The 13,825-nt window shown below is 36.0% G+C and overlaps 1 protein-coding gene across 4 annotated transcripts in view; it reads left to right on the forward strand.

Moving 5' to 3' along the window:
• Window positions 1-13,306, forward strand: part of LOC106462707 — a 34,674-nt gene extending 21,368 nt beyond the window's left edge. For all 4 annotated transcript variants that reach the window (XM_022390032.1, XM_022390033.1, XM_022390031.1 and 1 more), the window contains exons 2-8: window positions 459-784; window positions 2,187-2,322; window positions 4,589-5,961; window positions 10,057-10,237; window positions 10,544-10,798; window positions 12,504-12,667; window positions 13,071-13,306. In XM_022390032.1, the coding sequence (XP_022245740.1) occupies window positions 466-784; window positions 2,187-2,322; window positions 4,589-5,961; window positions 10,057-10,237; window positions 10,544-10,798; window positions 12,504-12,667; window positions 13,071-13,267 (2,625 nt within the window). In that variant the 5' untranslated portion in view covers window positions 459-465 and the 3' untranslated portion in view covers window positions 13,268-13,306. The remainder of the gene's footprint in view (window positions 1-458; window positions 785-2,186; window positions 2,323-4,588; window positions 5,962-10,056; window positions 10,238-10,543; window positions 10,799-12,503; window positions 12,668-13,070) is intronic.
• The last annotated feature ends 519 nt before the right edge of the window (window positions 13,307-13,825 follow it).

A 13,825-nucleotide genomic window follows, 5' to 3' on the forward strand; every position in this document is an offset into this window, starting at 1 on the left:
TGATCCCTAGTTTATCAGCTGATTTGTAAAAAGGGTGTTCTATATTGCTTATGTTCTACATTAATTATTGAAAACATGAGTTATAATGTAGCACAGCAATAACATCACAACGTTCACCATATACTCTCAGACCCCTATATACACCCTGAGAAGTGCAAATGTACCCCAGGTTGGGAATGTCTGATCTACATCAATGTCTCTCGTGCAGCTTAAACTAACTGTAGGGATGTAAATTTTGCTAGTTTAGCTTTTATGTGTGCACGTGTTTATTGTATTTCATTCAGATATGAATATGAGTATGAACAACAACAAAAAATGTGAATTTTTAGTGTACGACTTTCTTAGAATAAATCAGACTTTTCTCGTTGTATCAACAGCTTTAAAAAGTGCTGTATTTTTGGTTAACGTGTACAGAACCAGTACGATGTCTAGTAAATTTCATTGTGATTTTGTTTCAGGAATTTCATGCCATCGGATCACACACTTCCATCCCATAACACTTTGGGACATTTTGCTGGTTTCCATGACAACAGTGACAAGTTAACTATGAGGACTTTAAAATCCGGTATTTCCCACCGAATTCCGTCTCCAGACAGCGCATGTGAACAAGACTGGACATCAACTGCCCCAGAAAGTATCCTTTCTGAAAGAAAATCAACAACTGATGACAGCAACAGTGATATTTCGGACAGTGGTAATCTCATGGCCATTAACTCAACTTCATATAAAGGGAAACTTTTATCCAACATGCAACATAATACTGAAAAACCAGGATTTAACTCAGGTATGGTGATATAGAACATATTCTCTACGGGTATGGTGATCTAGAACATATTCTGTACGGGTATGGTGATCTAGAACATATTATGTACGGATATGGTGATGTAGAACATATTCTGTACGGGAATGGTGATCTAGAACATATTATGTACGGATATGGTGATCTAGAACATATTATGTACGGATATGGTGATCTAGAACATATTCTGTACGCATATGGTGATCTAGAACATATTCTGTACGGGAATGGTGATGTAGAACATATTCTGTAAGAGTATGGTGATCTAGAACATATTATGTACGGATATGGTGATGTAGAACATATTATGTACGGATATGGTGATCTAGAACATATTCTGTACGCATATGGTGATCTAGAACATATTCTGTACGGGAATGGTGATGTAGAACATATTCTGTACGAGTATGGTGATCTAGAACATATTATGTACGGATATGGTGATGTAGAACATATTCTGTACGGGAATGGTGATGTAGAACATATTCTCTACGGGAATGGTGATGTAGAACGTATTATGTACGGGAATGGTGATCTAGAACGTATAAAAAGTATATTTCAATTTATTGTTATGTTTCAAAAGCACTCTTTCAGAAACTTCTTTGAAATAGGTTAATTGAAACACTTTACTTCTAAACAGTTCTGTAGCAGTTTTATTTACAAACTGTTGTAATATTTTATTGGTTTCAACGTGCCACGTAGCTTTACACTCCAGAAACTGTGACATCACTTGCAATTTTCTGGATGTAGATAACCAAAAGTCGGCATTCCTTCTCTCTAGACACGAATAAGATAAACTAAAGTCGGCACTCCTTCCCTCTAGACATAAATAAGATAAACTGAAGTCAGCACTCCTTCCCTCTAGATATGAATAAGATAAACTAAAGTCGGCACTCCTTCCCTCTAGACATGAATAAGATAAACTAAAGTCGGCACTCCTTCCCTCTAGACATAAATAAGATAAACTAAAGTCGGCACTCCTTCCCTCTAGACATAAATAAGATAAACTAAAGTCGGCACTCCTTCCCTCTAGATATGAATAAGATAAACTGAAGTCAGCACTCCTTCTTTCTAGATATGAATAAGATAAAGTTCTTATATTTTTGTTAACATGCAGGATTCCACCCTGTTCTTGTAATTAACACATTTTACTAACATGCAGGATTCCACTCTGTTCTTATAGTTAACACATTTTACTGACATGCAGGATTCCACTCTGTTCTTATAGTTAACACATTTTACTGACATGCAGGATTCCACTCTGTTCTTATAGTTAACACATTTTACTGACATGCAGGATTCCACTCTGTTCTTATAGTTAACACATTTTACTGACATGCAGGATTCCACTCTGTTCTTATAGTTAACACATTTTACTGACATGCAGGATTCCACCCACAAGACAGTGATGGCGATTCTGGGATCGTAGCAGTTGGTTGGAGGAAAGACAGAGTCGGATCTATTTGTTCCACCGAGATAGATGACGGTCAACATCAATTTCAAAAGAATCGAAGTCAGTCGAGGTAACAACTCCATGATAATTTAATTACTTTGTAATTTCTTTTCCTCTCAAACGTGAAGTTCGCTGAAGAAAAGATGATGTAGAGGACTAATCTATATTTTGATTCAGTATTCTCTCCATAACAGACTAGTTTCTCAGTATTCAGGGCTCATCAGTTCTAAAAAATAATGGATAGTTAATTGTGACGGCATGTCACGTGTGTAGGTTTTTAGTTGTTAAGGTTATTAATAATATGTAAAGGACTTTACATCTATATCAAGCAAAATAGCTCCATGAGAACACACGTAGACGTTGTAACTGTGTAATATTTCGGTCTTTCGGATTATAAGCATAATCGCTTATAAAAGTAAATAAATTAACAAAATTTTTTAGCAATTTGACACGATGAATTTGATCAATGCACTACCATCTTCAAAAAAATGAACGTTAACACAAGTCCACTGCAGGAATTCGAATTTTGGATTTTTGTATCGTAAGTCCACAAACTTACCATTGACCCAACAACAGCCACCTAAGAAAGATAAAAATTGGTCCAAATAGAATAAAGCGTTTTTTTTGTTTGAAAATTATGATTAACCCCTGAACCTACAATGTGAATCTCAGAAGCTCTAGCTGTATATAAAGTTAAATCACACACCATGATTCGTTGCTGCTATTGGCAATGTTTGGTTATTGTGACTTCTTTTTATCTACGCAGTAGAGTTGCCAAATAAAGTACATGTTTACACTTATCCAAAAGTACATGTTTACACTCATTCATAGAAGTTTCAGAGATTTTCAATGAATAACATTTCATTCAAACGTTTTAGTAGCATTTGATTCGAAAGGCTGTAACTTTTTAGACAGAACTAATTTCTGATTTTTAAGTTTGTTTGATGTTCGAAATTAATTGGGAAAAAGAAGGTTTATAATTGATGAATTACTATTTCTTGTCTAGTGTATTTTATGTTTAACAGATTCATTACGTCATTAGTGTGATGGAATGTGGATCTGTGACTCCTTTTCGCGTTCTGTTACCAGACACACACAATTTATCTTTGCTCTTTGGAGCCGTGAGTACGTTATAAGGGTGACGATCATTCATATAAGAGTAGCCTAAAAGCTGGCAGTGGATGCTGTTGATTAGATACCCTTGTATGTTCAAAAGTAGGAACGGTTAGCGTAAATAGTCGTCAAGTAGCTTTGCGCGAGGGCTGAGTGTGACCCAGCGATTAGTGTACGGACATTGAACCTGAGGTTGTAGTTCGCGACTATCAGTTCAAAATTAGAGAAATATTAACGCAGAAAACTCTCGTGTAAGCTTTACGTAAAAATCCGAAAACAAAAATTTAAAAGAAATGATGCCAGTTCGATCACAAGAACAAAACATGTTCTCTACATTGGATATTATCTTCCTTTAAACCAGAATCTGAAAAAAAGATAATTTCCAAAACACATATAGTAGAAAACACGTGGAAAAGCTATCATTGTTGCTCTGTACCAAAATAGTACAATATCTGTTACCTTGTTGGTAGTTATTTCTAGGAGACATCGAAACTTTCAATGAGGCCCCTTCCAGTGTCTAACATACACTCTACTAGAGGGCCCATTAAAAGTTATCCCAATGTACGTTTTCAGTCATCTACTCCATTATTTAAATTATAAATTGACGGTTAATCCCACTATTCGTTAGTAAAATGGTAGCCCAAGAGTTGGCGATAAGCGTTGTTTACTAGCTACCTTTTTTCTAGTCTATCACTGTTAAATTAGAGACGGCTAGCGTGTAGCTCATCTGTGTAAGCTAAAACGAAAGATAAAAATGTATCAGTTTAATTAACATTCGAACTGCGATATTAAAATTAAAGAGATTTATTGATATTTTTGTTTAAACGAAATATAAAATAATCTCAGATTATATATTTGTTGAAGTTTGCGCAAAGTTACTCGAGGGCTATTTGCGCTGGCCGTCCTTATTTTGAATTGACAGATTAAAGGAAAGGCAGCTAGTCAACACAATCCACCACCAAATCTTGGGTTCTCTTAACCAATTAAAAGTCAGATTGACTGTCACATTATAACCCCCCCCCCCCCACGGCTGAAAGGGCTAGAATGTTCAGTGATGGAATTCGAACCCACGATCCACAGATTACGAGTCGAACACCATAACCACAGATTAAATGTCAGTTTTTATTACACTAATTTTAATCAGCTGTTCTTCCAAGTTCAGATAGCTTAATTTTTATTGTTTGAATGAAACAACACATTTAACATTTTCTTTATTCTTATAGACCTACTTCTTTGTCCACCATGCATTCTATTTCTTTGAAAGACTTGTCTAACACAAGAGTCCGGTTTCATGAAGACCTTTACCTTACTGAACATAACATTCGCCGGTCGTGCCGGAAACTCTTGGAGACTTTTTATGCCCAGAAATGTGGAGCCACGAAATTTGGACATTCCAATAGCAACCGCTCCTCTTCTTCAGTTGAGACAATGAATCAGCTCCGTGATAAATCAGTGGTAGTTGGCACACACCAGCATGAATTGAACTCTGTCAAACAGGCCCTTACTCCTAAAACGGTGTGGTCCACTTTTAAGGAGTCCTCAAACAATCCCGTAGATAATAAGCAAAACAGATACTATCAACGACAGCATCTCAATATACCCCCTAGCGTTACTCGTTACAACAAAAACTTGACAAAAGACACTCGCCTGCCAAACAGAGATATTTATACAGGACTAACAAAATACGATCAACTGAAGAATTTAGGACCAAGGCTGGCAAGAACTAACACAGAAGACAATGAACAACAGAGTTCGGAACTAATACTGGCAAGAACCAACAAAATAAACGATCAAGAAAAACGTACGGGACTAACACTTGTAAGAACCAACACAAAAGATGATGTACAAAGAAGATTTCATCATAAAAATTCGACCAAGAACTTGAAAATCCTATGCACAGTTGCACAGAATAGTGATTTCGATTGTAGTAAAACTTCTACAAATTCGAACTGGAATCCATATCCTTTCAAAACTTCTTTGTTTAAAAGCAGAAGTTGTGCAACTCTTCCAAGTGAAAGTATACGCACCACTGGCTTCCCTTTTTCGGAATCCTTACCTTATCAATCTCAAGATCAGCTGGAGTTTTCTCATCCGAATCATGGACGGCTTGTGTCCACTGAAAAAAACCCGAGTTTCAATACCCTAGTTGCGAAGAAAAAGCACTCAAATTGTGACCTTCGCGGTGATGATATGATCAGAGCATACGCTCGTCTTGTGTCTGTAATACCGGAAAGACTAATAGTTCAGGAGGAAACGATAGCTACAGATGTTGAGTCCAAAGCTAAAAAAAATTTGACTACTGACTCACGATCTTCACGAATTTCAGAATATGCGGACTACGCGCAAGTGCTCTCTGAAGCTGAGAACAGTGAAGGCCAAACGAACACGTGTTTCCATTCTAAAAATAACAGTATCCCTAATTCATCTGCCCACAAATCTTCGTTCACAACAGGCACAAATGATGACACTTTAAAGAAATATCTTCCGACTAAGAAGACTTCAGGACTACTTGTAGGAGTGAGGCCTAAGAACAAAACTGGAACAGAAAATAACAATACACTAATCAGCGCCGAGTCGTCTCTTCCAAAAGACCAAGGTATGTATGTAAAGTACGTTGATTAACACATCTGTTTGATTTACTGTATTTTACAAAGCAGTTTGACAATATTGTTTGAACGTTTGGATTAAAATATAAGTGAATCTATATTTTTTTCCACACGTAGTTTTAGATCGGATTTTCCAGCACATACTTTTAAATTAGATTTTCTCCACACGTATTTTTAGGTTAATTTTTTTAACATATGTACTTTTAGGCAAATTTTCCATATGTACTATTAGATTAGATTTTCTCCACGTATACAAGATCACGAAACTGGCTTGTTAGATATCTGAGGTTGGGAATACAGGATCACGATGATTGTTAGGATAACCTGAGGTTGGGAATACAGGATCACGATGATTGTTAGGATAACCTGAGGTTGGGAATACAGGATCACGATGATTGTTAGGATAACCTGAGGTTGGGAGTACAGGATCACGATGATTGTTAGGATAACCTGAGGTTGGGAGTGCTGGATCACAAAGCCAGATTATTAGGATAATCTGAAGTTCGAAGTACAGGATCAGGAGGCTGGATTTTTAGGATAATCTAAGGTTGGAAGTACAGGATCACGAAAGTAAATAAGTTTCTTCAATGAACACTGTTAGTGCATCATGTTGTTTTACATTGAGTTAACAAAAGTTTGAACTTTTTGATGTTGCTGATGTGCATTGTTGCTTTCCTCAAATTACTTAATTAAAAACTTCAGAGATTTTGGGATCCAACTTTGGGCTAAAAACTTACTTTCTCCAGGCACACCATTTTACTAGTACAAAAATCGTGAGAAAGAGTTTATACCATATTTTTTGCAAGAAGGTTTACTGGTTTATTGCAACAATATTACTGAATTAATACCAATACTAGGAGCTGCAGTCTATGAACGAAGTGAGTGGCGATTTTTTATTGATTCCTCCAAAATAAGTCTAAAAGGTGTTCTCCGTCACAATGGTAACATATATGTATTTGTTCCTATTGGGCCCGGCATGGCCAGGTGGTTAGGGAGCTCAACTCGCAATCTGCGGGTCTTGGGTTCGAATCCACGTCACACCAAACATGCTTGCCCCTTTTAGCCGTGGGGGCGTTATAATGTGACGGTCAATCCCACTATTCGTTGGTAAAAGAGTAGCCCAAGAATTGGCGGTGGGTGGTGATGACTAGCTGCTTTCCCTCTAGTCTTATACTGCTAAATTAGGGAGGGCTAGCGCAGCATGGCCCTCGTGTAGCTTTGCGCGAAATTCAAAAACAAACTGTTCCTATTGCTCATTCGGTTCATTTGAAGGAAACGTACGAAAATCTCGAACTTCTTATCCAAATCTTCAATCTCCAACAAGACCTTTTGCTCATGGACCTGGTGAAATAACGCCGCAGACGTGCCACAAACTGAAATACAGTTTCTCCAGTGTCGGGTAGAAACGTCGTTTGACTTTTCTGAACTTCCGACGAAAACCTTCTTCAGTAAGTTCATATTGTTTCAGTAAAGCTACTTTTAATTTATCATAATCCATGACATCTTCTGACGTCATGCCTGCATATACGAGTAGGCATTTTCTTGTGAGAAGTGAGCTGAGACAGACTGTCTAGTTGCCTTTGTCCCAGTTCTGACTTTGGACGAATATTCCATATCTCTCCAGGAAAGCATCCATGTCATCTTGATGTTCATCAAATTTGGGTAGCTTGGATCGGCTGGCCCTAACTCCCTTGTCATTCTTGATCCTTCGGTTGGGCGAGTTTTGTAATCTCAATTTGTGCTCTTATTCTCTCTATGTATAGTCTCTCCTATCTCTCTTCATTTTCAATTTGTATTCTTATTCTTTCTCTCTCCATTTCCCATCTTTCCTTTCTCTCATTTTCTTCTCTTTCCTTCAATATTTCTTTTTCTTCTTTCAATCTTTCTCTTTTCTGTTGCCGTTCTTCTCTCTCGAAATACTTCAACAAATTGGCATGGTAGAACCTGGTCTTTCCATTCACATTCACCTTTTAGTCCATTCTCTTGAGTACTTCCTGTACTTCAAAAGGTCCTTTCCATCTTGCAGTGTATGTCAAACAATCATCCACATAGTGCTCGATGTTGGTGTTGCACAGCATCCCTCTCATGATGCGGTTGAATGTTGCTGGTGAGTTCACTAATCCAAATGGCATTCGCTTAAATTGGTAACATCCATCTGGTGTCACAAATGCTGTCTTCTCTTTAGATTCCGTCTCTATTGGGATTTGCCAATAACCTTTACTAAGGTCGATTTCTGAAGAGAACCTGGCTCCATCTAGCTTTGCCATGATAGCCTCTGGATTGCCCATAGGTTCAGAGTGGAACTTTGTCACGAGATTCAGCTTCACGAAGTCTATGCAGAAGCGGTTGGATCTGTCCTTGTTCTTCACGATTACAAGTGGCGAACAGTAGGCTGAATTTGACGGCTCGATGATTCCAGCTTCCAACATTGCCTCCACTTCCTGCTATATCAGGTCTCTCATCGCATAAGGCATCTGTTACGGCTTCACTCTACCTGGATCCTTGATTGTGGTCTCGATATTGTGTTGTACAAGGTCTGTCTTTCCAGGTTTATCCGTGAAGATATCTGCATATTGGCACAGTAGGTCTTGCAATACTTTTTTTTTGCCTGTCAGTTCTACCTTGGCGTGCACGTTTTCTTTACTGTCGTTTACCACTGTATGATCCTGTCGCGGACGCCAATTTGTTAGGTTTTGTTTTTGTGAATTCTTATATAGTGGGTGTCTGTGACTTGTTGACGGTAAAGGTAACGATGAATGAACCGCACAAACTACACTTGTTTCAAATCACTATATATATATATTCTGAACAAAATACATATAAGTGCATCACCACAGTCATAAACCTTATATTGTACCTTGTACATAAATCTCTCGTCTCATCTTCGGTTCGCTACCACCCCTTCACTTTCAGATCCCACGTTCCGCTCTATACTTTCGACAACAACGAGTCACAAACGCAAAACACAACATCAAAATTAGAAAAACAAACAAAATAATATAACAATAAATCAATGAGATTCTTTTATATCGTGACAGACACAAAGAAAGTCTTATTACCTCCAATTCACATAAAACTGGGCTTGATGAAGCAGTTTATAAAGGCCTTAGACAAAGATGGCGACTGTTTCAAGTATCTGTGTGGAAAATTTCCAGCTCTTTTAGAAGCGAAATTTAAAGAAGGGATTTTTGTTGGGCCTCAGATTAGGAAATTGACTTCGGATGAACAGTTCGAAAGGACAATGGGGAAAATTGAAAAAGAAGCGTGGATTGCCTTTGAAGATGTTATTGATAAATTTTTAGGCAATAAGAAGGACCCAAATTAAGAAAATATTGTCAATAATATGCTCGATAAATTCAAAGAGTCGGGTTATAATATGAGCTTGAAAGTTCATTTCTTACACTCACATATTGACAATTACCTTGAAAATCTCGGTGCCGTCAGCGAAGAACAAGGGAAAGGTGTCATCAAGACATCAGGGAAACGGAGAAGAGGTATCAGGGAAGGTGGAACATCAGCATGACGCTGATTACTGCTGGTCATTTAAACGAGATGCTCCAGACGCAATACATAAAAGAAAGACCACAACACGTAGTTTTGAGACTAAAAAAACGTAGATTTCACAAAAAAATCAGGATGAATGAGGATGCATATTCGTTTGACACCAATGTTCTTCCCTTTTATTCAGTTTACCCCCCAGTGACACAGCGGTATGTCTGCGGACTTGCAACGCTAGAAACCGGGTTTCAATACCCGTGGTGGGCAGAACACAGATAGTCCATTGTGTAACTTTGTGCTTAATTCCAAACAAACAAACCTTCAGTTTCTTTGTGTTTTTGTTAACAAACATAATAATAAATAATGTTCATTGTGGTAAACGAAATAATAATATGATCTAAGTAAGAGTTTTTTCTTCTCGATTTGTTACAAATCCTTACATGATAGAAAAAAAATAATATTATTCTCGAAATCTGCGTAGCTAAATTATGGAAAATCTATTATTAAAACCAAAACAACTTTTATGAAGTTTAAATTCTAAATTCTCGATAAACTAAATCGAGTAATTTCAATTGTTTTTTTTTCAGCTTTATCCGCAATTAAAACAGAAGAAGTTCCTGATTATGCAGTTATCGATAAGAGTAAAAAAGCCCATCGTCCATCGCTTCCCAGAGTTGTCAGTAACCCTTGTATAATAAACGCTTCAAGTGGCGCCATCTGTGAACAACAACAGCCGCCAGTTCCTCCCAAAAAGTTCTTGCACTCCAGGTAAATTAGAAATAGTTTTATTGAAATAATGAAATATATCAAAACAAAATTAAACAGTCTTTTCTTAATTTATCATAATAAAGCATCTGACTGAAACATCTGCTTAATAGTGATTTAACTTAAATACTGAATCTGACTAAATACCCGCTTAAATGTAAACAAAAATTATATATACAAAAAAGCCGTGCTCTGTTAATGTACTATCTACAACATAATATATTTTTAATAGTTTTGGCCGATTTCGTAACGTATTTAATGCTGTATCAAGCTTAGCATTATCAATGGATATATATTTCTTTTTTGCAGCGACTTTGTTCTCTATAAAAGTTCTGCAACGTCAGGAAAGTCTATTTTAGAGCGCATGCAAGGCTTCACAAAGTCTGCCAGGGGCGTTTTACAGAGGGCTTTCAGCACAGAGCGTGTTTATAAACCTGAAAAAGAAGACACAGTCCATAAACTTCGGAGATCACAGTCTTTCTTTAAAGGCCTGAAAAATCGCATGAGCATGAGAAATAATAAACGTAAAACAAACAACCAAAACAAAAAACAACATTCAATCAGGTAGGTAATATCTATATCAATTTCCTGAACCGTTTAAGAAAAAAGTGAGTTCAGGACACTTAATTTCAGTTTTATCCTTTTCTTTTGTACTTATTTTTAACTATGTATGGTGGTGTGCTGCAATTTTTAGTATATTATACAAATAGTGATACAAGTTTTTACTAAAATTATTTTACTCGGATTTCTTTCCACTAGATGGCAGTTACGTAGCCGCACGGAAAATAGTAGTTGTTACGAAATGTTTAAATTTACGTTTGTTGCATCTGTTATTGTAAATTGAGTTGATGTTTTTCTTTTTTTATGGTTGCTTATAAGTAGCTGACCAACCAAACTTAGTTCGAGTCTGCTATAAATGTTCTTAATATTTATACAAACCTATAAATAAGTCGAATGTGCTTTACCTGTTGTACATATTTATTAGCATATTTCTATTAGGTTCAAAAATAATACAGCTCGTGATCTACAAAGCGTTACCGATAATTATGCAATCAACAGGGCTCCAGCTTAGTTCTAAACCTACTTAGCAAGCGATCGATTCAGCAAGCGTCTCAACACACGATGGAGTAAAAACTGGTTTCAACACGTAAGTGAAAATTATGTTTAAATATGCGAACGTGCCAAAAAGCAAGTTTCAGTACTCAAATTCGATGACGAGGAACCCACTTTGAGACTAATAATGGTTGGAGACGGCTTGAATAGGTAATGAAGAAAAACTTTAATATAAGTTATATATTTAATATAATACAAGTCGAAACGTTGTACATTTGCTGTTATGTTAAACTTATATTAAAGTTTTTCTTCATTACTCATTCAAGCTGTCTCCAACCATTATAAGTTTCAGAACATGATTTAGTAAAAAAAACAACAACAAAAAAACAGTTTTTAGCACGTGGTCAATTCAAAAACAGGTTGCAGTACGCAGTCAGGCCAAGAAGCCGGTTTAGCACGTGTTAGAATAAACAAACCATGTAATCAAATTGACAGAAAAATAAAACTATTACATATCATTAGGGGTAAACTACTGTAGTAAGATAAGATATTTCACGTCTACCTATACATATATACCTACTAGAGTCACATTAGTTTTTAAAAAAGTGAACACTAGGTGGCTACGAGCACGTGTCGAGTTTTTACATCTGTAATTTTAATAATATTAACTGCATACAGCACTAAATCAAGTGTAAAAACGTATACCAAGTTATAGAGTTTTCTTAAATATATTATTCAGTATATTTTTAGGTGTAACAGTAAACATAATGTAAATAAAATTACTGTATGAGAAATTTTCATTTGAAATGCGGCCACAATAGTTTCGAAGTTTAGCATACAGTAGAAAGTTTTGAACTTTAGATTCCAGAATAACGTTTTGAAGTTTATCCTCCAGTACAGAGTTTCGAAGTTTACCTCACAGAACAGAGTTTCAAAATTTAGCTTCTAGCATAGCAGATACATTTCGAAACTTAGGTTTCAAAGCTTATCTTTTAGGATAACGTTTCAAATTTCAGCTTCTAGGGTAGCATTTTGAACAACAGCAATGCCCAGAATGTACACTTTAATTATGGTGTCAGAAATTGGGAATTTGGGTTTGATCGAGGAGTAATCTTGTTATATTTTGCAGTCTTCATGATCGAATTTAAGTCAGCTTGTGAGAAAAATAAATACTTGCCATCTGTTATTTAATAATGATTCTTTTTCTATAATATAGCACTCTTGAGGCTTTGGACCGCAACAGGGAATTTCCCCCTGACCATGTGTGGGGTCAGCTGATTCAACTCCACCTGGACGGATCGCAAGAAGTGGAAATCAATAAGCCTAACGGAAAACCTTTCGGGTTCTTTGTAGCTCGAGGGAGCATCAAGAATTATAGAGGTATGACAGATTTTTAACAAAATAAAAGTTGTGCTGGTATGCAGAGTTTCACAGGTTAAAACAACATAAAGAGATTTGGTTTAAGTCAAATTCTAATATTTTAGACTTATAAGATTAAATGGAAAGTTACTGTTGGAGGAACAAAAAGAAGTAAGTTTTAACTGGAGAACCAAATTCCTCAGAAAGAAGATCTTATCGGACTTGTTTGAGGACGAAGTTTACAACCGTAGAACACCGGCAACAGCAAATGGAAACATTGTTCTCAGACAAACTTCAAACTAGTTTTTAAGTGAACAGTAAGTTGTTCCACATTAATAAATGCATCTTAATCTCTATTTAGTATTTAAAAAATCATTTGTATGAAATCGCTGAAATAGTAACAATTATGTTTTGGTTATTTCAGGAGTCTTTGTCTCTCGGATGAGAGATTATGAGACCCAGAAACTTCTCTCTGGTTTGATCGATATTGGAGATGAGATTTTGGAGATAGGTGGAATTAATGTGAGAGAAAAAGACATTATAGAAGTGAACAGTTTGATGGCTAAGAAGAATAACTTAACATTGACCGTCTTGCCATATAAAAATCGCCAGGATGTGTAAATCGAATAACTTGAAGTAAACAAGTTTTTTTTAATTTGATACGTTTCGCCATCATTTGACAGCTCACGTCATTTTTATAAATCTTGATAAACATGTCTTCGTCCAAGTGATGTAGCAAAATATTAATGTGCATGTCAGATAAAATAATTTATTTAAAATCCAAGATTATTTAACCTATATGTCATCATTTTTTAATACATTGAAAATAATTATGACCAAAGTTTATCATTCTAATTGAATACAGAAACTTAAAAAAATCTATTGCTTTTGAAATAAAAACTGATCTGTGTTTAAATATATATTACCTTTATTGTAGTTATGGGCTTTCTGTGGAATGCTGTGTGGTATTCAGTTGAACAAATCAGTAAGTTTTTGCCCAAATTAGAAAATGAGATACATTGTTCGTCAAAAACAAGAAATATAACCAAACTGGGAACATGTATACATTCTCGGGACTTAAAAGCCGAGAAGTTTACAATAAAATCTGGAAACAAAAAAGTATTTAAAGCAATCGCCCCTGTTAATCATTCGTCCTATATATATATATATATATATATA

The sequence above is a fragment of the Limulus polyphemus genome, unplaced genomic scaffold (genome assembly GCF_000517525.1).
Source record: "Limulus polyphemus unplaced genomic scaffold, Limulus_polyphemus-2.1.2 Scaffold1230, whole genome shotgun sequence".
NCBI classification, from domain to species: Eukaryota; Metazoa; Arthropoda; class Merostomata; order Xiphosura; family Limulidae; genus Limulus; species Limulus polyphemus.